Raw genomic sequence first — 24,915 nt, forward strand, 5'->3', positions numbered from 1 at the left:
TTTGGGCTCTTTCCATACTTTGGCTATTGTTGATAGTGCTGCTATAAACATGGTGCATGTGTCCCTTCGAAACAGCACACCTGTATCCTGTGGATAAATGCCTAGTAGTGCAATTGCTGGGTCGTAGGATAGTTCTATTTTTAGTTTTTTGAGGAACCTCCATACTGTTTTCCAGAGTGGCTGCACCAGTTTGCATTCCCATCATCCATTTTATATAATAATAAAACCACTCCCCTCATCCTATCTCCAGTTTAAATTAAAAAAAAAAATAGATGTCAAAAGAACAAAATTGAAATCTATATCTACCTAATAAAGGTCCTTAGAAGAACGTAACAGAGAAAAGCTTATGTGGAAGTAGAATGTCAGCAGACAAAAACAGACACCATGACATATCATAGGGAAGGAATGTTCCTGCAACCAAAAAAGATCAGAAAATAAATAGAAGGATTAAAAATATATTAAAACAAATTAGCATATAGATATTATCATTCATAATTGTGACTTTGAATCTTAAAGAAACTGTCAAATTATGCTATAGATTTTCCAGTAATACCAGTTAATTCATAGAAAAAAATGTTTACAGCTTTGTTGCTTTAAGAGGCAAAATGCCAGTTATCTGAAAAATTCAAGCATACCAAACACCTCTTTCCCAGATATGCTGGATGAATGAATACTGTATATTTCCTCCTTCTTCTCTTGTTAGCATTTTATTGTTTTCTTTAATGGAATCTTTAGTTTATAATTTGATCTAAATTCTTTTAGGTTTCTTTAGCTCTCAAAAGCCATACTTTGAAAAGGATTATATATTTGGTCCTTCACTTTTTTCTGTGGTTTTGGTAAGTCTACCACTATATGGACCAACGTTTATCTTATACTTTCTTAAAAACTAGCTCACTCCTCAGGAGGAAATTAGGCATCTTTGGAATAGACTTTATTTTCTTACAAGTATGTGGATATTGTTTTAGTACAAATTGTTGCTATGATCTTATAATGAATATTAATAAACACATTCCAAATATGTTTTTGAGTACCTACTAAATGCCAGATATATGCTAGGAGATGAAGCTATACAGATGTACCACAGTCCTACTTTTGTAGCATTTACACTCTCTTGAAACAGGTAAACACACACAGCTATGGAAGACTTGATGAGTAGCAGTATGAATGGCACGCTGTGGATGCACGGAGGAGGAGCACTTGTCTGTCCGGAGGGGCTGTCTCTTATAGACTAGATGGATGAACTTGACATTTGCTGAGCAGACTGGTGAGGGATACAGTTAATAGTAGAGACAAGAAAGACCATGGCCATGTAGGGAGCTTATGGTGGGCAATCACAGTACTTCAGAACTGGAAGGGTGGAGAGCAACCCTGTCTTAAGGGTCTTGCAAGTGAGGTCAAGTTCATGGCAGCCAAGCCTTCTTATTTTCTTGGTCATTCTCTCTGTTAGTATATCTTTTTCAAATTTATCATTATGTAAGAAAGTCTGTTTCAGTAGTTTAAGACAAAAAGGCGTGATGTGCGCTTTCAGTTTGTAAAGGACAGAAGCAAGTTCATGCCCCCTAAGATAGTGGGGTTCTAGTGTAAGGCTCTCTCAAGGGCCCCTGGCAGTTCTGGGAATGTGGTCCCTGCTTCTGGACCCACAGCCACTCTGCATACTCAACTGCAGGTTGAGGCTCAGTTCCTTTTCCTTACTTATGTTCTCACTCAAATCTTCATACTCACTGCCTAGTTCACTCTCTGTCTCAGGTGCCAACACTAAGGGGCGTGAAATAAAGGGCGTGGCCAGCATGTGGTTCACATGGGGTGTCCCAGGCCTGTTGGCTGCAGGGCTACCTTCCAGAAGCACCTTTGAGTCCAGCCTCTTTGCCTGGCCCAATCGGCTGGTTTTGGGATATCAGGTCACATGCTACAAACCTTGCTACATCAGCATAAAGAACCACTGAAAAGGGGTCTTTCAGCATGGTAGTGCCCCACAGACCTATCTCCAGAATGGGATCCATTTCACACCAGACTAAATGTATTCCCAGTGAGTTTCTCCCTCTGCTCACTTTAAAAGATGCCTGCCACCTTTTGGTTCCTATGAAACCCAGGCTCACTTAAAGCTTTACTCTTCAAAAACAAAAAACAAAACAAAACAAAAAACCCACTTTATTCTAAGTAGATACTTCAAGTTGTAGGCTTATTTTATGATTGAGCACAAAATATTCACACATATTGGGGCACACTTACCTGATGGTCAAAAACTTACACAGATATCAACACCTGCTGCCTCATTTTATGCTGTGAGCTGCGAGGCCTCGGAGAACAAGAAGCTATTGCCTCTGCCCTTAATCAGCTTCCACAGGAACCCAGCCACACCACACATCTCAGATTTTCTGAAACAAGGTCAGTGGGGGACTCCATCAAATTTACTGTAGCAGAGCACCATTATGATCACCATGCAACTCAACACGCGGTCCAGGTGCACATGCTGGCTGGTTGCCTGCACTACTGTGGATGTGCACGTGGGAACAAGCAAAGGATTTTCCAATGACAGTTAACAGGTTTTGTTTTTTTTTAAGTTTTTATTTAAATTCCAGCTAGCCAACAGACAATGCAATATTAGTTTCAGGTGTCCAACCCAGTGATTCAACATTTACATACAACACCTGGTGCTCATTACAAGCGCACTCCTTAAGTAACACTTCTGCTAAAAGTGATTTCTATGTATAGCTTATATTACATGCTATTGAATTCTGGTGCTTTGTATTGAATTTTATTCCTCATTTACTAGTGTTTAAGGCATTTCTGGTTTTAGTGTCAGCTTGCCCTTCCAATAGAATTTGTAACATTTTGTAACATTAAACAATAAAAAAATGAGAATCACTATCATGATCTCATCTCTCTTTCATCAGGCTTTTTATTGCATTTTGAATTTTTAAAAAGTTTATTTATTTATGCACTCATTCATTTATTTTTTAAGAGAAAAGGAAAGAGAAAGCACACACGTGCATGTGGGCAAGAGGCAGGGAGGGGTAGACGGAGGGGGAGTGGAGAGAGACAGAGAGAGAGAATCTAAAGCAGGCTCCATGCCTATTTCTGAGCCCGATGCAGGGCTCTACCTCATAGTGAGATCATGACCTGAGTGGAAATCAAGAGTTCAATGCTTAACCGATTGAGTCACCCAGGCGCCCCCTACTGCTGCATTTTTAATTTTACGATGACTGTTATAAACGACACTAATAAACTTATCTAAAATATATTGTACAGCATAAAAATCAGGTATTTGACAGCATATGTATGGATTTAGCTTATGTTTTTAAACTTCGTGTTTTTTAAACTATTTTAAATTTATGTAAAAGCCACAGAAGTAGCACATGGAGCTGTACTCCAGTTCTCCAATTGTCAATGTTTTGGACCCATCTGAGAAGCTGCGGACATGATGCTCTGCTGTCCTGTACTACTTCAGTGTGTGATTTCTAGATACAAGGACACCCTCCTACATGACCACTGGGCAGCCATCAAAATCAGGAAATGAACATTGATCCAGTGCTACCACCTAGACCACAAGCTCTATTCGAACTTTGTCAGTTATTTCAACAATGCCCTTTATAAATGTCCAAATCCAATTCACAGATCACATGTTGTATTTAGTTATGGTGTATTTTAGTCTTCCTCAATCTGGATCAGTTTCTCATATATCTTTATCTTTTATGACCTTGATCTTTTTAAAAAGTACAAGCTGATAACTTTATAGAATGACCCTCAATTTGGGTTTGATAGGCATACAACTGAGATGATGCTGTGCTCAGTGCCTTAAAACAGAAGGTATATAATGCCAATTCCTAGTGAACTTTTATCTCTTGGGTAAGATTGTATCTACCAGATTTCTCTAAGGTTAATATATATTGCAGTTATAAATCAATACGTAATTTGTAAATATTTTGTGGGGAGGTACTTTGAAACTATGCAAATCCAGTTGAGTCTCATTCGTGGTGGTTATATTTCATAAAATAACATGAACATTCAGTCAGCGAATACGGAAGCATTGCTCTAGGGGAAATACAGGGGTGGATTCCTGTCACAACATAATCGTCAACCAGTCAATACATAACCTTGGTTTATGTGTGTTTCTGTTCAAAGACACCTTGTTTAATATGAAGTAAAACCTTGGTTTGGATGCAGAATTCATTCCAGAAACATGCTTGTAATCCAAAGCACTTGTATATCAAAGTGAATTTCCCCACAAGAAATAATGGAAACTCAGATGATTCATTCCACAACCCAAATATATTCATGTAAAAATGATGACAATACTGTAATATAACACAAAATAATAAAAAGTAAAGAAAAATAAACAAATTAACCTGCACTTACCCTTGGGAGACAAGACAGAGGAGGGTTATTGTGTAGGATGACTTTCATTACCAATAACAGAATGACTGCTATCTATTGGTTCAATGGAATCTTTTTCTTTTTATGCAACTTTAACAAGAAACCTATTCAATGACATTTGCTTTTGCCTCCTTTTGAGGATTTCACAGAAATGTGACATTGCCTTGACGATCACCCACAGTCCTGCAGTGAGCAAGTGAGAGAAAGGGAGAAAGAGGGAGAGAGAGAGAAGAACCATTGGCTCAGTTGTGATCATGTGACATTTGGCGTATTGCAAGACATCGCTCGTTTATCAAGTTAAAGTTTATTAAAAATCTTTGCTTGTCTTGCGGAACACTCATAGAACAAGTTACTCGCAATCCAAAGTTTTACTGTATATTGTTGATTCATTAACATTGAGCCCGTGGCCAACAGCATTATGACTTATGCCTGAAGGAAGTGTATCTAACACATGTATTTTCTCCATAAGACACATGAAAGCCTCTTAGGAACACTAGACAGCACTTCAGCACTATGCTTGGAGGCCATTTGAAAAAGGGAGATCGCCAAAGGCACAAAAATGCTAAAAATGTGACAATATCTTGTGAAAAGGACATTTGTTTGTAGCATGAAAGCTGACCCGAGAAGGCAAAGTGAGAGGCCTCATGCAGCCTTAGCCAAGAATGTGTGTGTCCTGCAACTCTGTGCATGTCCTTGAATGAGACCCCCCCCACCCCATCACTGGCGAGTACTGATTTGGGAGTTACAAATAAATTTTAGTGAGTGGGTGAATTTGCAAATACTAAATTTATGAATAATGAGGACTGACTGTGTCTTATTTCTATTAAACTTTCACTTACCACTTTTAGCATCCATTGACCTCAAATTGCTTCCAGTTTGCCTATTGAGGATCCTTCAAACTGTCTTTGGTATCCTTCTGGCAAGTCTCCATCATTCTTTGAGCACTTTACTTTCTTGTTTAACAAGATTTTCCAGGCTCATGTTGTATTTTCTCTGCCTCAGCTCTGAAGTTAGACATTTCTCCAAGGAGCTTTGGTTCCTTTTAGTGGAAGATGGCCTTTAAAAACCAAGCACTGGTGCTAGATGGGCTCATTGCTCCTAGGGTGTTATACTACTTCTAAACCCTGTAGAACAGAGAATTAGGAAATATATGTATGTACACACATACACAAATCTATCATCTATCATCTTTATCTGTCTATCCATCTATTGTCTATCATCTTATCTATCAACTATCTATCTATCTGTCTGTCTGTCTGTCTATCTATCTATCCATCCATCCATCCATCCCATGAATTCACACCATTACCTTCAGTTCCAACCTGATATGTAACTATCCCCTGTCCATATTTGTAACTCCCTTCTCTGGCCATTAGAAACTGATTGAAATTAGTCTCAATGTACTTACCTAACCCACTCTTCCTATATTTGAACAAATTCCCTGTCCCAGCAGCAAAAGACACAACCCTGGATATCTGGTCCCCCTGCTTCTGTGGGACATGTATGCTGAAGGTTTAGCTCCAATAAACAGAAGGAGGAACATGGAAGAAAGGAGGAAGCTAACTTGAAGTTGTTGAAAGTCAACTTTTGCTAAATCCTTCTTGAATAACACTTTTTTTTTCTTTAATGAAAGAGAAGACAGAAATGTCACACATAGTTTTTTTAAAGTTTATTTATTTTGAGAGAGAGAGACTGAGCAAGCAAGGAAAGGGCAGAGAGAGAAGGAGAGAGAGAGAATTCCAAGGAGGCTCCATGCTGTCAGCGCAGAACCCGATGCGGGCCTTGAACTCATGAACCATGAGATCATGACCCGAGCAGAAATCGAGTCTGATGCTTAGCCGACTGCGTTGCCCAGGCGCCCCAACATCACATATATTTTTAGTTAGCTTTGAAATTAGTGGGCTATTTTATCATACCAAATGAGTATAAAAGAAAATTCAGTTTTCTATAACTAGTATCTTAAAACATTCATGTGATGCATATGTTATCTTCTTGGATTAAAAAATGTACAATTTCACCAGATGTTTTAGATTAAACACATTGCCTTTTAATATACCAAATAAACTTAGTTTGCATCTCCAAATGTTGATAGAAAATCTTCTTTAAAAAAAAGAAAATCTTGGGGCGCCTGGGTGGCGCAGTCGGTTAAGCGTCCGACTTCAGCCAGGTCACGATCTCGCGGTCCGTGAGTTCGAGCCCCGCGTCGGTCTCTGGGCTGATGGCTCAGAGCCTGGATCCTGTTTCCGATTCTGTGTCTCCCTCTCTCTCTGCCCCTCCCCCGTTCATGCTCTGTCTCTCTCTGTCCCAAAAATAAATAAATGTTGAAAAAAAAAATTAAAAAAAAAAAAGAAAATCTTAATTTTCTAATTTAAAAATTTTAGATATAACCTTTTTATTTGCATATTTATAAAGTATGCATATTTATAAAGTATTTTATGAAGTAGTGTAATTATTTTTTTTCTGGTGTGTTTATCCATGTTAAAAAGTGAAGAATGCATCTTAAATTTTATTTTAAAATGTTCATTGAAACTTTAAACAATTAACTTAAGATATAGAACATTAAAATTAATTTGCATTTTAAAATGATAATAGCAGATAGTCTTGACTTCCTAAGTTTTAAATTCTAGTGAATAGCCTATGAATTATAACTTTAATAACAAGTTTTGCTTAATTTTTTGAAATGATTTTATTATGTTGTAGAATAAGGAGATAACTGTTCTCATAACTGAGATGCTGCATATGTCAGAAACAATACAGCTTCTCTTTTCCATGATACATTCCAAGATATATAAATAAAGATCACATACATGTGAGTTAATTCACATTATAAACATGCAAAAATACAAAAGTATATGCACAAGTATCTCCTTTATTCCTCTTTCCCAATCTTATTCCTACTTACAGAATTTCTTGGTGTTGTATATATTGGGAAGTATATATTCAACCACATATAAATGCATTGTTTTGGTTTGTGTGATTTTTACTTAGATATTATATATATATATATATACATGTAAATACATGTATATATATATACATACACATGTATATGTATATTTCTGCAGCAGTTTGTTTTCTTCATTAATAAAAATACTTCTTGGAGTTCCTTTTATGCCAGTACATCTAGCCCTACATCATTTTTTAACTACTACATAGTATTTCATTATTTGGCTGTGCCATAACTTATTTAAACATTTTCCAGTGATGGACATTTAGTTTTTTTCCTTAAATTTTTGCTATTACAAATAATGCTGCAGTGAAGACACCTGGACATACATTTTAGAGCATATATATGGCAAGTTTTATGAAATAAACGCCAAGACTTGAGGATGAGACTACTGTCTCTCCCTTGAGAGGCACCTGGGCAGGTGCTGAGCCCCCACCTCTGGGCTGTCCTTTGGAGATCATTTCTCTTCCTTCCCCAGTCCAGAGTCCCTTGGAGGATCTGACCTGGTGACCTGTCCCTTAAGCCCCTTTAGCTGCATCATTTCCTGTTTCATAATGAGGCTGGAGGATCAGATGTCCAAAGTCATGTACCAGTTCCCCTGCTGTGGGTGTCTGCAGTGCCGGGTCAGGAACATGACAACTGAGAAGTTCATTTTCTCGGGGAAGTGCCTGGTGAATGAAGGGGAAACTGTAATGTAGGACTGTATTGCAGGTACTTTGCACATGTAGTATATTTTTGGGTCTTAACAAAGAATAACATTGTTTTAATTAATAAAAATGTAAATGATTTGTTTTAAACAGTTTTTAAAACAGAAGTCCTAGGTTGGATACCTCCTATAAGGTTATTTGTGTATGGATATGTTTTTTGCTACTGTATCAAATTTCTTTATCCTAGTTGAAAAATTAAAAAAAAGAACACCCAAATCTGTTTAATAAAGGGGCTGGTTTCTAATCAGTCATCAAGTTTTTCTTTTATTCTCTATTCAATAGTCTCAAATATTGCTGAATGGCTATTTCCAGTTCATTTCAAAAACAATTCAATTTTACTTTACTTTCCATCCCTTATTTATAACATTCATTTGTCATTTTTGTCATTTTGTAGACCTACCAAGAGCAGCTGTCAGGATCTTAAGCAACATGACATTCCTTTTTGTGAGTTTGTCATACACAGCTGAGAGTGCCATTGTAACTGCTTTCATTACCTTCATTCCCAAGTTCATCGAGTCACAGTTTGGTATCCCAGCTTCCAATGCCAGCATCTACACTGGTAAGGCACTGCCTTTAGAGCTCCTTGAAAACATGATCATTTTTGACCACTAAACTAAAATGCAATGAGTTGAAGAGAAAGTTCATTCTAACATCAAAGTGTTTAATAAATTCATTAACAGCTACCTGCCTCCCCCCCGCCCCAGACTCCACCCCCATTTTAGGAGGAAGGGGTCCTTGACTGTTTTCTCATTGACTCAGATTGTGTTACTGTGTGACGTTTTTACCGACTGTATTTTGGAAAGGGATAACTTTGCATAATTATGTTTTTAGTGGTTCTCAGTTAAAAAGAATGTTACAGGCAGTGGCTTTCAAATTTAAATATGAATATATCTTTTTATGGGTTGACATGAGTTAAATTTTGAAAAATTAATGAAAACATTTTTTGAATGGATAATATGAAAAGTAGATCAGGTCCATGGTACCGGGATATCCTCTTGATGAATATAAATGGATCTTGATCAAATTACTGGAGATACTGGAACTTATAAAGGAAATCTATGAATTTTGTTTTAGAAGATGTTTTATGTCTGGGAAAATGATTTTTGGAGGCTATGATACATGTACCCATTGTACATAGTACTCAGGTCTTTTTTCATAGTATATTAGGTGCTCAGAAATATGGGGACATTAACTCTCAGATATGGGGGGAATTTTCAGTGCATTATATCATAATATTTTGGATATTTCCTTAGTGGTTTCAAAGATGGTCAAATGACTATATCTTTCTAAGGCTCAATTTGTTATTAAAGTATTACTTAAACAGTTTAGTGGAGACTTATGATACCTTTTCTGATGACTTTGGCTCCCACTTTATCCTCCATGTCTGGATTCAAACTTGGCAAGTTAGAATTATCTGGAAGTTAACAGGCAAAATTATATGATTGTAGAAAGAGAGTTTGGCTTGAAATATTTAGGTGATCACTTTGTTTTCTTATTTCATTTTCCACATGAAAAGACCTACATACTGGGTGGTGGGGCCCTGGTAGCAAATATTTTTGTAAAGGGTATACTGCTTTGGACCATTGTAATTGTCAAAATATTTTTTCCCCATTTGTTTCTCAAAATATGTTTTCCTTACATATTTACTTATACATGTATAAAATAGAATTTACAGATCAAAATCTGAATGATGCATTTCTAATTTAATTTTTACACTAATCCTTTGAGCAACAATTCTTGGTCAGGGAAACAAGTGTTGTCTCGTAGCTAGATCTGACGCCACACAGCTGATAAATGCAGAGTAGTCTCAAGCATTTCCCTAACTAAGTTTCAGTATTAGAAAGTGTTACTGGCACGGAGATTCACAGTCAAATAAATTGGGGACCTGCTGAGTTGAACAATGTATTACAGTTGTTTGCCACAGGACTCTTCATTACCCTTAATATGCCAATCTGTGTGGTGAAACTCCCAGACGAAGGCTCAAGGGTACTGTCTTTCCCAAATACATTTGACTATGAAATCCAACTTTTTAATGGCATCTCTCCCATGAACAGTTTTCTTCAGGACCCACATCGAGAAACACTGCTATTCTATCCTATGTACCCCTGTCCCAGCCAGACTAGGGGAACAGAGCTGTCTGGATCATCCCATTTCCATCCAGAAGTGCCATTTTGACCCCTATAGTTATAGGGGCATTAGTACAGTGCTGAGCCAGGTAGGAATTGATGCATATTGAATCATATTGGCTATCTGTTGGACACTGCTGGAGGCATAGGCTAGACATAAAACTACTTGTGGAAAAATAAAGGTTTCAGTTGGACCTGGGGTGTTTCACTATGGAATCCCACAGCGGTGTGGTCAATGCTGTAGTCACTGAACATGGCACCCTCAGTGAAGGACGGTGCAGGATTAGATAAAGCTAGCTCACGGAATTAGTTCGTCCCCTGTTCTAACATCAGGATTAAAAAAGCAACATCACCCAGTGACAATTCCATTCTGGTTTTGTCATCAGTAGTTTTTGTTTTGTTTTGCTTTGTTTTAATAATCATTGTGAATGCAATGTATATTATGTTTAATAGTCTCCTGTGTTCTGATAAAAGGCTTTTTATTCCCAGCTCATATTCTTTTTCCTTCCTTTCCAGATAGATAACAAATAATAATAGTCAAAAGGTATTCAGACTAATTAAGAGTGGAAGATTGCTTGTCATATAACAATAAGATGAACAAGGATGATAATCCTTTATAAAGCTTACCTTGATTTTTTGAATTTTTGTTAATTGAATCCTTCTTCTTACCCTCTGAGCAGAGATTTATATATTTAAAGAACTTATTTAGTTTAATTTAATCTTTTATTCTCTTTATATGCATGTAAGTGACATGGAGAATTAAGAAATGTATCTGAACAAGAATGTTAAAAATAGTTGTAATCTCATCTGACAAGACTTTCAAGCCAAGGTTCTCTTAAAAAAAAAAAAAATATTTAAGAGGATTATTTGGATAAATACTTTGGCCTTTCCAGAGCCATTTGCTTTTGTTGTGTTATATGGTAGAGATGAAGTTCCATACATGTATCTGTCTCCTATAGTCCTTGAGTACCAGCTCTGTGCACAGCACTGTTCTCTGTGTATGTATGGCTGGGATGTGGGGGGTGGAGGGGGAGGTAGGGTATGGTGGCGTGTCTATAAAGACTCAAACCAGAGCCATAAGATATGTATAGAGCGGCCTGTATTTGTATCTACACAATGGCAGTGAATCCGGGTTCATGTTTCATTCTTCTCGTTTGTGGTCTTTCTGCTAACCCATTTAGGGTCACATTTGTTGATTCAAATGAACTATTATGAGGTTGCTGTTTTAGGAAAGGCTGAAAGAAGGGAAAGAGCCCTGAAGGAGGAGGTAGAGCAGCTTTGAATCCTGCCGCTGCTGGTTATTAGCTGTGTTACTTTTGGCAAATCGCTTTGCTTCCTACACTTCAGCTAAAATTGAAGTTTACCTGTATAATGAAGACAATAGCTCCCCTGTTTCTAGATGTCGATGTTGTGAGGATTTAATGAAGTGGTGACTAGTGATTTGTGCTGAATCTTCCCTAACTTCAAATGGGCACAATATAAATTGAAAAATACAACTTAATCATATATTTTTAAAAAAATTTTTTTAACGTTTATTTATTTTTGAGACAGAGAGATGTCACTGAGCCATGGTCAACAACATTCATTTTCAGAGCATCGGTGTCCTTTAGCATCACCTTTGCTTTTCTGGGGTCCTGCCCTTTTGTGTGCAGAATTATAAAGGGTTAGACAGTTGGTCTTTGCAAGAGAAATGGCCATGGAGAACTCTATTTTGCTTTTCATTGGAGAATAGTCAAAATACTTATTTCTTTGGTAAGGAGATTAGGATGGGGTGTGTTTTTTTTTTTTTTTAATGTCTGTCATTTTTATTGTTGTCAAATTAACCAAATAATTGTCATCTGTCTTTAGCTACTGATTCAAAGTTTTGTCGATGAGATTCAAAGCAGTACCACTGAACTCAGATTGCAGCCTTTGGGAATCCCTGCATCCTTAGAAGCCAGAGAGACGTGCACATGCTTTGATTTGCTTCATTCTTCTGAGGGCATCTACAGCTTTTCTATACCATTTCTTTAATTTTATAAGAATAGTTTAATAGGAGCACCTGGGTGGCTTAGTTGGTTAAGCGTACGACTTCGGCTCAGGTCATGATCTCACAGTTTGTGGGTTTGAGCCCTGCGTCGGGCTCTGTGCTGACAGCTCAGAGCCTGGAGCCTGCTTCAGATTCTGTGTCTCCCTCTCTCTCTCCCTCTGCTCACACTCTGTCTCTCTCTCTCAAAAATGAATAAACATTAAAAAATAGTTTCTTTAAAAATACATTTTATACTAATTTTATAAATGTATACATAGATTTTTTTTAACATTAACATTAAACTTTTAAGTGCAAATGGACCATATTAAGAATGGATGCACTTAGCAGCACTGCCCATTTCCAAGGTCAGGCAATGACACTAGATTCCACAAGATGTGGGTGGACGCTCGAACACGCTGTGCTCTGGGAAAGGAGAGGAAGGTCCCTGCAAACCAACATCCTGCTGCAGTTGCTAGAGTCTTCTCACTTCCATACTTTTAAACAATCTTGAGATAAATAGAGGCTATTAGGACCTAAGAGTGGCAATTACAGGATCTTTGTCTTTTGGGTAGAAAGGTATTTATTACACTAAATTACATGTGTTTTTCTTCAGTGCTAATTAGGACTTTTGTAGAACATAATGATGGACAGTAAGTTAAGATACTCAGATTCTTTTTATTTGTTGATTAGCCAGTTAATTTAAGACATGTTTGAGTGCCTACCATGTGGCAGATCGTTAGCCAATGCACTAATGGTGGTGGTTACACAGAGTTCAGTTGCTTAAGATTCAGAGGACTTAGGATGAGGATGTTTACACATGAATACTCCATGGCAACGGCACTGAAATAAGAGTGTCCTTGTCAGTCACAGACCATCTCTGGGTGGCATGGCAGGACCAGTTTTCTCTCTTATATCTGGCACCACTGACATATAGTTGAAACACCCAGGAAGCAGAGCCCCAGATGGAAGCTCAGCTGGTGTTATATTTTCGTAATACTTTTTATAGATTTCAAAAAAATTTTTAAAGTTTATTTATTTATTTTTGAGAAAGAGATAGTGTGAATGGGGGAGGGGCAGAGAGAGAGGGAGAGAGAAAATCCCAAACAGGCTCCATGCTGTCAGCGCAGAGCCCAACGCGGGGATTGGACTCACAAAACCGTGAGATTATGACCTGAGCTGAAACCAAGAGTTGGATTTTTAACCGAATGAGCCACCCAGGCGCCCCCTATAATACTTTTTATATTTCAAAATATTTTTTTTATTAAAAAAAATTTTTTTTTTTACATTTATTTATTTTTGAGACAGAGAGAGACAGAGCATGAACGGGGGAGGGGCAGAGAGAGGGAGACACAGAATCGGAAGCAGGCTCCAGGCTCTGAGCCATCAGCCCAGAGCCTGACGTGGGGCTCGAACTCACGGACCGCGAGATCGTAACCTGAGCTGAAGTCGGACGCTCAACCGACTGAACCACCCAGGCGCCCCTCAAAATATTTTTTATATATTTTTCTTTTCTGTATTTTGCTGGCCCCGTGAGTTCCTGCTCCATAACCAACCTTAGCATTGGAACTCTCCAGGTGGTCTTAGCGAGACCAGGTACAAATCTTCACGCTCAGTTTTATCAATAAACAGTGCTAAAAGCTGGTACAAATCATCCCCAAACTCCTCAGATCCAGGTTGGGATCAATGATATTAATCTGTGTGTTTCACGTCTTGACTAGGAGTCAGTGCCCTGATTCAGCAGGCAGCCCAGGCGGGTCTCAGGCCTGTGAAGTTACCCCTCAGAGCTAGTCCAGGGTACGTTAGTACATAAGGTGGATGGCATCTTGGCCCATTGTGTAACTGTTAAGTTTATCAGTTTTTCTTTATCAGAGAATAGTTTTTCTTTTTTTTAAAAAATTTTTTTTTTCAACGTTTTTATTTATTTTTGGGACAGAGAGAGACAGAGCATGAACGGGGGAGGGGCAGAGAGAGAGGGAGACACAGAATCGGAAACAGGCTCCAGGCTCTGAGCGATCAGCCCAGAGCCTGACGCGGGGCTCGAACTCACGCACCGCGAGATCGTGACCTGGCTGAAGTCGGACGCTTAACCGACTGTCCACCCAGGCGCCCCGAGAATAGTTTTTCTAATCTAGAAAATCATAGTTTGGACTGGAGTGAACTCTGATTTCTTCCTTTTTGCAAATCTTAGATTAAATAATTTTCCTAAGGCCACACGTACCAAATCAATTTATTCTTAACCATATAACCGATAGAATTATTTTCTTACAAGGGGATTAGTTATTAAGCAAGTCATCATTTCCGTGGTATTTTTAGTAATTTGCATCGCCACCAACTTTGGCCATGTCTGACATCCACATGATCTGTTTTTCTTTCTGTGGGCAGCCTGATGCAATCCACAGACCTCTCTTTGAATCCCAGATCTGTCATTTAACTAAATGCATGATTTTAGCCAAGTCACTTAACCACTTTGTTTCTCATTTGTAAAATGTGAGTGTTCATATCCCAGGGCTACTGAAAAAATGAAATGAAATAAATATATCTTAAAGCATTTCATACCTAGTATGAAAAGCTGCTCAGTAAAAATTAGTTTTTCCCCCTTTATATGTTGTGAAACTGTGGGGGGTTTTCTTTTCTTTTTTTTTTTTTCAAATTTTATTTAAATTCTAGTTAGTTAATATATAATGTAATACTGGTTTCAGGAGTAGAATTTAGTGATTTATTTAGTGATTTACATACAACACCTGGGCTCATCATAACAAGTGCCCTCTTTAATATCCATCACCCATTTAGCTCATCCCACACCCACCTCCCTCTGTAAGAAACTGTTAAATTTAAATTCCTATTAAAAAGTTATCTTAGGTTCTCTGATTTATTTATTTTCTAAAGTTTTATTTTTTACTTATTTATTTTTTCAAGTATATTGTTTTATTTTGAGAGAGAGAGACAGAGAGAGAGCGTGCATGGGCAAGAGAAGGGCAGAGAAGAGAGAGAGAGAATCCCAAGTAGGCTCCATGCTGTCAGTGCAGAGCCCAATGCGGGGCTCGATTTTATGAACCATGAGATCATGACCTGAGCCAAAATCAAGAGTCGGATTCTTAGCCGACTGAGACAACCAGGCACCCCAGGTTTTCTGATTTAAAACAAACTTTGTATTAGTCTGATTTAGAGTGGCAATTTGAAGGCATTTTGTTAAATTCCGCCTGTTAGGCAAAGTAATACATTCAAATGAAATTGTAAGGAGGGATTTTTTTAGTCTCGATCATAGGAGTAAAGCAGCAGAAACCTCCTGGGGCAGGAGACAGACAGAAGTTGCTGGGAGGGTTATTCATATCAGTGTATCATGGATCTCCATCTGTCTGTCTGTCTCTCGAAATTAATTAATTCACCAACTGACCAGCTTCCTGTTTGGCCAGTTCTCCAAATGCCCTTATTTCTTTTTATTCTTTCCCTTTGTTTACCAATTTCCAGAGTAACAATTTATATTCTAGCAGATTTGTATAGTCACCGATAAATTTGAAAATATAATGAACTCATGGTTATTTATAAGCTTGATGTGCTTTAATCCGTAGTGGTCATTGTTCTGTTTGATGCTCCATTTGTCCAGTCTGTGGTCATTGGGTGCCCTTTCAAGTTAGCACCTGTATCCTTTGGCACTGGCTCAGTAGTCTTTCAGTTTCTGGCATGATAAAAAATGACTTGCTTATATTATGTTTCCTGCCCTAGACTTGGGATCAGTCATATTTCTGCAAGGAGCTGTGGTTCCTTTTAGAGGCAAATGATATTTGGAGATCACCATCTGGACAGTAGGGTTGCCCATTGGTACCAGGTTGTCATTGTTGTTAGGCCTTTTTAAAAAAAAATTTTTTTTAATAAAGAGAGAAAAATAGATCATGAAGTTATACTGATATTTTTGCTTCAAACTTAAGAGCAGGTTATTAATTAACTTCTTTGATATTATATTGTATCTCTTTGCTCTAATTCTGAAAGTCTTTTTTTTTCCTAGTGACTTTAGAATAATTTATCCAAGTGTGTATACATGTGTGTGTGTAATAGTTTGACATGTATATACATGTGTGTATGTGTGTGTATAATAGCTTCAAACCAAATATCAGTATTGTTACCAACCATGAAATATGAAATGCAGTTTTAGACTTCTTTGTGGTTCTCTTATCTTTAGGCTATCTCTTAACGGCTGTGTAAAATACTGTGACCTAAAGTTATTTGAAATGATTCTTCTCTGGTTATGCCACTAACTCGATATACTGGGGAGTTTATTGGCTTTAGTTTGTTTTCAGTTTTTAGGGATTATTTTATTTTTATATTTTTAAGTTAATTTTAAAAAGTTATGTAATACATTTTGCAGGATTGGGAAGTCAAAACCGTAAAACAAAGGACATTCAGAGAGACCTTGCTTGCATCCTTGTCCCAGTTCTCTCTCTCCCTATAAAGGTAGCATTTTATTAGTTTATCCCTCTTGCTTCTTTTTGAATAGGTAAGTGTAAATATGCGTATTAAGTACGCAATATATATAATATATGCATGAGCATTTTATATTAGCATCTTTCCCCCTTCTTACCCCAGAATTGGTATACCATACACTCTGTTCAGTACCTCAGAGACCTCGCTCATTTCTTTTACAGACAAATAGTACAGTATGCTATTGTGCGGATAGTCTATTTGCTCCCTGATTTGAGGACATTGGGTTTTTTCCATTCTTTTGCTATAATGACACATATAGTGAAGTAATTTCATACTAAACAGCCCATTTGTCTAAAATAGTTCTTTCTTTTTAACTATTTAATTTACTCATCCAGCTTTCAGTTAACCTTTATTCCAGCAAAAAAAGGCGGATTCCACACAGGGGAGGGAAACGGCGAGCTCAGGGATATATTTGTCGTATAATACTCAGTCCTTACCCCCCTCCCCCAACAAGGCTTAGCATTTTCCCTCAGAGTGCTGTAATGATCAAAAGAGGGAATCTTTCTGAAAGCTCTTTGAAAAATCCATATAGCTTTTGGGAATCCAGATCAAAATGGAGTCTTTCCTTTAGTATGAGTCTGCGCTGTGATGGTAAAAGCAGGTGACCTTCGTTAGGCTTCCACTCTTAGCTAGGTGCAATGATAGACAGGGGCCCTTCTAGGCATCATTTGCTGCCTTTGTTGCAATGCTGCAGTGGAGGGCCTACTCTCTCTAGTTTACAGTGGATAAAACAGGTGTAAAGAGCAGTTTTTGCAAGCTGTACATCAGCAGTCCATAATACAGGTCCATAATATATACATTGGGCTGGTCCCCAGGGAAGCTGCTTATGTTTTAGAATTTCTATTGCACAAATGATTTCTCCTCCCAACTTTTTATGCATTGAGTAAGAGGATCAGTTTTGGAAGGAGACAGGTCTTGTTGAAATTCTTGCTCATCCTTTTTATCCATCCATCCATCGATCCATCCTTCTTTCCATCCACCTATCCATCCATCTTGCACAAATACTTATAGAACTTCTCCTATGGGCCTGGCACTGTGCAAGTTCTAGGAAAACCATGATGAGAATATAGAGCGATCCCATCCTCAAGAACTTTGTAGTATAATGACCCTATACTGCTTCCTGTGTTCTTGGACAAGTTCATTAAGTTTTGTGAGTGGTAGAGATTGTGAGGATTAAATGAGGGAATGTAGATTGTGTGCTTGGCACAGTGTTTGGGAAGTAGCCATTAAGAATAACTGCGATACCCACTTTATGAGATACTCTTGGGAAAAGACATCTAAAGCAGAAAGAAGAGTGAAGGCAGGACTTAGGGCATGGGGAAACATTAATAGCAAAGATGATCTGGGGGAAATGGATTTGAGGAGTAAAAAGAGAGATGAAAGGTGACTAACAGCGGGAAAATGAAAGAGGAGACAAGAGACTTGACACTAATGTGAAAGGCTGAGGGATTATTTTATCTGAACTGAGGGAGGCTTAGAGATGCAATATAAATTATAAAGTGCATTGCTTTACAAGTGTAATACATTGTACGTGAAACTGATTTCAGTTAAATCAGTGTTGAGGTAGGGTTAGATCTTGATATCTCAGTTTGATTTATTCTCCACTTATTGTTCAACTTTCCAATATGTCTGTTTTGCATAACTCTTAGTGGGTAAAAAGACATTTTAAGTATTTTAATTTCATATATTCGAGCACTGTGCAGTGAAATGCCAGATGACTAAATCTCTCAATTAAATGAAATGTTTTTGTTCCACTCATCTTTGATGATTACTAGTCCTTATGTCTGGGATTTGTTTCCCATGCACACCCATGTGTGTATGCGTGCACAGAGAAAAATGAGGACAGGCATCACTTATAAGGGATTTTCTGGGCTCAGAGGACATTCAGACCAGTTTTCTCCAGATTTCTACATCTACATTCATTGCCCCTTGATGATCATTGATGTCCAGAATGGCCCAGAGGCCCCTTGAGAGCCTTAGCCATCAAAAAGAATACATTTTGTTCACAGAGCAGGATTTATTTATGTATAAAAGTTGAGTTGAGAAAGATTAGGGAGCTTTTGAAAAGGACTGAAAACCCAAGGGAGAGAATGAAATGTCCGGCACAGAAGTAAGAGGCTGCTAAGTGCATCGTATCCTTGGTTAAGTCAGCATTGACGTGCACCCAATAGATTTGATGAATGAATGACTGTAAATATTAATCTCTTTGGCTCTCAGTCTGCTCTTTGAATGAAGGATTGAATTAGACAACCTTTCTTCAAAGATCAGCTAGCAAACATCCCACCATTACCCCCCGACCCCCTGCCAACCCTGCAAAATTTTCTGATTTTTGCAAGCAATTTCTTTTTCTAGGCATTCAAGTTAGTCAATGTCTTAATATTTTGCTTTGGTATATGTAAGGTATATATAAGGTGTATGTAATACCTTTTCCTGGCAGTTCAAATTAGACATATTAAATATATATTTTTTCTTTTTCTTTTTCTCTTTTGTTGTATGTGATGGAACTGAAGTAGTTCCTCAGTAGTGAATTGCTACTTTTTTGGGGGTGGGGTGGGGAGGAATTAGCAAGGATTAAGGTAGTTTGGTGATTAACTATACTCCTTTTGAGAGCTCAAGAACGTTTTACCGAGCATGATCCCATTTTGGCAGGTCCGTACCCTGCTAAAGTGAGGTGATCCCCACATGCTTTGTAGTGAGCCAATATGTTATAAGCTGATAAGTTGTAAGGATATGGATTTTGGAGTTAGAATGTCTGGGTTTAAGATCTGCCTCTGCCACTTATTAGCTGTGTAACTTTGGGTGAGTTAACTAATTTCTTTGGCCTCCACTTTACTAGTTGTGAATGATGTAATCATATCCATTTTATAGGGCTGTTGAAGTTTTTAACTGCTTCAAAATCACTTATTAAATAAAAGACAGAGACTAAGGAATATGTCAATGATATAACGATGTAATGGGACAGATGGTGGCTACACTTGGGGCGAACATAGCATGACATATAAACTTGCCAAATCACTAGGTTGTACACTTAAAACTAATGTCACATCATGTCTCAACTATACTGAAATAAAATTTTTTAAAAAAATTTATTAAATGTAAATAAATATTAATTATTAATGGGAATGACCTTGGCTTTCCTCTCTACTCATCAAATATTCCATCATCTGTAATAGGACAGGAGAGTCAGGACTGTTATGGAAGGAGATGAGGAAGAGGGGGCTCAGAGTATAACATTATCCCAGTTTTGTGGATAGATAAGTAGAGGTATAGGCTCTAACTGAAGGATTCTTGGCTGCACAGGTAGTGGCATCCTGGAGAGCTAGAGACGAACTCTTCTGACTCCCAGCTTGTGCCACCATTCCTCCTTTCCTCAGAAATGCTTTCTGAAGATCTTGCCCCTGAGCATGGCCGGTTTATTACCACATAGACAAGGGAATACCTTACTCTTTTCAACTAAACAATAAAACATGGGCTTAAACATTATTAGAAGTGGAAACAATGTCCTTTTGTAACCTGAACCATCTAATGATGGACCACAGAAAATTTCCCTTGCTGTCAGGCTCAACTTGATGTCTTCTTTTCATTGGCCAGAAAGCAAAACATGGGGTTATTTAAATTTGTTACCAACAGTTAATGTTTCCAAGCCATGGTACTGAAAAAATTTTATATCTCTATTTACAATAAAAATGAGTGTAATTCATGTTGGTGTTTTGACTAAAGTGGATGTTTAGAGACATTATAGGTGCATGCTTCTCTTACCTGTGCCAGGAACAATTAATGTACCATTGTTGTGTATTGAGTAGTTCAATAATGTTTTGTAACATCTTCCTGCAGTTCATTTGAAATATATTCTATATAAATACATCTCTTTTGGAAATGCAATTGAGATTGGTGGAATTACCCAGAAATGGACAGCTGTAGGACAGCTGTATAAATGTCCATAGATTTTCCAATAGAACATCTGTCTTCATGACATTACAAGTTCTTTTTGTCCTATGTCAGCCTTGCTCTCTGAGATAGTTGCTCATGTAACCAATGTGTTGGTAGTTATAGCTACAAGAATATGTATGTGTGTATGTTTGTATCTATAAAACACAACATATATAAATACGTATATATAATGTACATATACACTGTATATAAGTACAAGTTGACAGTTTGGTTTTATATATGTATTATGTGTACTTGTATGTCAATTTGTACTTAAAACTTTTCTTTATTTAAATAGTCATTGGCCTTAACTTTGCTAAGCAAAGCATTATGCACATTAATTGAAAAATTTTAGGGAGAATGATTAAAATACTTAAGCAAAACAACTTTTTAAGTTTACCCAAGTACTGTAGAGCATTAAGGGCATTTTCAGTGCTGACAACTAATAATAGATAAATCTTATTTGTCTTTAGATCAGATTCCCAAGAATCTCAGAACAAGGTGCCAGGAAATTTCATGTTAATACAGAATATCTGCCCTTGGGAGAATTTTGCTTTATGGTACGTGCTCCCAGCCTCTCTTAGGCTCATAATCTAGGGATAGGATAGTAGGTCCATTCCCTGAATTCACTGAGTAGTTTCTGAGTGTCTGTCATTTAGCAAACTACTCTGATGCATGTGAAGATGAATAAATGAGGAAATAATATAATTAATAGAGGAAATAGAAGAAATAATGTGCAATGGTCTCATATTATAAAAACTTTTGGGGGTGCCTGGGTGGCTCAGTCGGTTGAGCGTCTGACTTCGGCTCAGGTCATGATCTCGTGGTTTGTGAGTTCAAGCCCCGCATCAGGCTCTGTGCTGACAGCTCAGAGCCTGGAGCCTGCTTCAGATTCTGTGTCCCCCTCTCTCTCCACCCCACCCCTGCTTGTGCTCTCTCTCTCTCTCTTTCACAAATGAATAAACATAAAAAAAAACCCAAAAACCTTTGAATCTCTGGTGGAGGAATTTTTAGATCAACCAGCAATTAGAAAATACTAGAACTATTTTTTTTTAAAGAAGAGAACTAATTTTTTTAGTTTTAATGGGATCATTATTTTATGGAGTTCCACTTAATTGTGTAGATACTCCCATATTGTGATTTTTTTTTTAGCTGCTGTTTTTAAAAAGCCTACTGAAATTTTCCTAAACAAATTAGCGTCTATCTCATGGTTTTTTTTTGGGGGGAGGGCATTAAGAAGAAGATTATATAATTCTTTTTAGTTATCTTTTCATAATCTTGTTCATATGTTTTAAAAATATCAGCTTCTCATGTCAGATCATTTTTTAAGGGATGCAAGGAAAAAGTGAATAAAATGTTGACTATTAGAAATACTTCAGGGGCGCCTGGGTGGCTCGGTCGGTTGAGCGTCCGACTTCGACTCAGGTCATGATCTCACGGTCTGTGAGTTCAAGCCCCGAGTCAGGCTCTGTACTGACAGCCTGGAGCCTGTTTCGGATTCTGTGTCTCCCTCTCTCTCTGCCCCTCCCCTGTTCATGCTCTGTCTCTCTCTGTCTCAAAAATAAATAAACGTTAAAAAAAAAATTAAAAAAAATACCTTTAAAAAAAGAAATACTTCAGAAATGTTTAATTTGTATTCACACACTTGTTATGTACATTACATCTATTAATAAAAATTGCTTTGTAGGTAGAACAAAACAGTTTTAATGTCATGTAAGAACAAATATATCTTTTTTTTTTCAATACATGAAATTTATTATCAAATTGGTTTCCATACAACACCCATTGCTCATCCCAAAAGTTGCCCTCCTCAATACCCATCACCCACCCTCCCCTCCCTCCCACCCCCCATCAACCCTCAGTTTGTTCTAGGTTTTTAAGAGTCTCTTATGCTTTGGCTCCCTCCCTCTCTAGCCTCTTTTTTTTTTTTTTTTTTTTACCTTCCCCTCCCCCATGGGTTTCTGGTAAGTTTCTCAGGATCCACCTAAGAGTGAAACCATATGGTATCTGTCCTTCTCTGTATGACTTATTTCACTTAGCATAACACTCTCCAGTTCCATCCACATTGCTACAAAAGGCCATATTTCATTCTTTCTCATTGCCACGTAGTACTCCATTGTGTATATAAACCACAATTTCTTTATCCATTCATCAGTTGATGGACATTTAGGCTCTTTCCATAATTTGGCTGTTGTTGAGAGTGCTGCTATAAACATTGGGGTACAAGTGCCCCTATGCATCAGTACTCCTGTATCCCTTGGGTAAATTCCTAGCAGTGCTATTGAGGAACCTCCACACTGTTTTTTTGAGGAACCTCCACACTGTTTTCCAGAGTGGCTGCACCAATTTGCATTCCCACCAACAGTGCAAGAGGGTTCCTGTTTCTCCACATCCTCTCCAGCATCTATAGTCTCCTGATTTGAAGAACAAATATATCTTTACAAATAGTCCACCAGAGCTGAAGTCAAGGTTCTGGTCTTGTGCTGTGCTTTTGGTATTGTGGTGAACCTAGTAGGTAGGTTCTTCTGTGAATATCATTTATTGTTTCTTTTTTTTTAAAATTTTTTTTCAACGTTTATTTATTTTTGAGACAGAGAGAGACAGAACATGAACGGGAGAGGGTCAGAGAGAGAGGGAGACACAGAATCGGAAGCAGGGTCCAGGCTCTGAGCCATCAGCCCAGAGCCCGACGCGGGGCTCGAACTCACGGACCGTGAGATCGTGACCTGAGCCGAAGTTGGACGCTTAACTGACTGAGCCACCCAGGTGCCCCTGTTGTTTCTTATTATATTATATGATTAAACTTCAAATGTGAATAATTTGCCAAATAGTATATATTTAACATACATTGAGGACAAATTATAAAGACTCATCACTATCTGCCTCAACCAAATTCATTCATATATGCACACACATGTGTATATACACACATCTATATGCTTTCACACACACATCTATACACATACACAATACATACACACACTTGTATGCACACAGGGATATATTTACACACACACACACACACACACACACACCGCAAATGTTAACAGATTTGATCCTTTTTGTATTGAAGGCTTGAATTTGTTTTAGGAGACAGTGAAATGAATTGAAACAAAGAAAAGTAGGAGTTAAGAGACTAGGTTTCAGTTTTAGAAGGAACAATGGATTTGGAATTCAGATAGTAGCTTTCTCCTCTCAGACTTGAAAGGACTCTGGCTTGGAAATCAGATTTGTGTCCTGGCTGTGCTCTATGAGCCTGCTGACATCATTTGTGTGACTTTCTTTCCTGAATGTTTAATTTTACGGAAAATGAGGATAAATAGTAACCCATCTCATGGGATAAGATTAAGTGTAAATGCTTTAAGGCTTAAAGTACTCTACAAATTTATCATGATGATTATATTGTCATTTCATTTTCCCAAAGTCTGTTTCCTTATGTGTTATGAGGAGATAATACCTGTTCATAGAGCCATTATATTGATCCATTAAATGATTGATATGAATGTGCTTTGAAAACACTATGAAAGTTTATTTGCCTCATATGATTTTAGGTTGTTTCTGCTAATGTTGGTTAAAGTTGAAGACCGCTTGCTCCTACATTTAACCTTTAATCATAGTATTTATTTTTTGATGTGTACCTTATGATTCAAGACAATAATAGGTAAGATTTTTTTAAAGGAATTTTGAGGAATTTTGCTGCTTTAGGTGAGAAATTAGTCTAAAACACTTCCCTTCCTGAAATATACAATTTGGAAAAATTAACCATAAAGCAAGTTTCTAGAAATAAAAATATTTTTTCTTTCACTTTTAGAAAAAACCAAACACCCATTCTTAGGGAAAACAAGTGACTTAAATGGTTGAGAAAGATCTCACAAAGAAAATAACAAATGTTTGTAATTTAAATGTATGTCTATGGGAGTGTTAGCCTCAAACAAAATTTAGAAAAGTTTTTGGATTTAGAATCAAACATTTACAGTCTAGCCCTTGTTTTGACATTAACAAGCTATTGATCCAAATTAAGTCATACATCTCTCTCTCTCTGTCCTTTGTCGTCTATAAAATGAGGAAGTTGAAGAAATGATCTCTGATCTCCTGTGTTACGTTAGGATTACACTTTTCTGAGAATATTGGAGACTCAAAATAACAGAGGACAAAGGAAAATAGATGTTTATTTCACCCTCACAAAAAAATCTGGACATAGGAAGCTCAGGATTGGTATAGTGACTGCAGTAACTGAGACAATTTCCAATTTCTGCTTCATCTGGACTCTTGTCCTCATGGTCCAAAGGAGAGGTGTAGCTGTCAACCCAGCATTCATAGCAGCAGGGTGGTAGGAGAGGGGAA

The 24,915-nt window shown here is 37.6% G+C and overlaps 1 protein-coding gene across 1 annotated transcript in view; it reads left to right on the top strand.

The window, feature by feature from the left end:
• Positions 1 to 24,915, top strand: part of SLCO5A1 (solute carrier organic anion transporter family member 5A1) — a 103,039-nt gene that overhangs the window by 33,365 nt on the left and 44,759 nt on the right. Inside the window, exon 4 of the mRNA XM_030303899.1 lies at positions 8,423 to 8,587. Within this exon, the coding sequence (XP_030159759.1) occupies positions 8,423 to 8,587 (165 nt within the window). The remainder of the gene's footprint in view (positions 1 to 8,422; positions 8,588 to 24,915) is intronic.

This window comes from Lynx canadensis, chromosome F2 (genome assembly GCF_007474595.2).
Source record: "Lynx canadensis isolate LIC74 chromosome F2, mLynCan4.pri.v2, whole genome shotgun sequence".
Lineage (NCBI taxonomy): Eukaryota > Metazoa > Chordata > Mammalia > Carnivora > Felidae > Lynx > Lynx canadensis.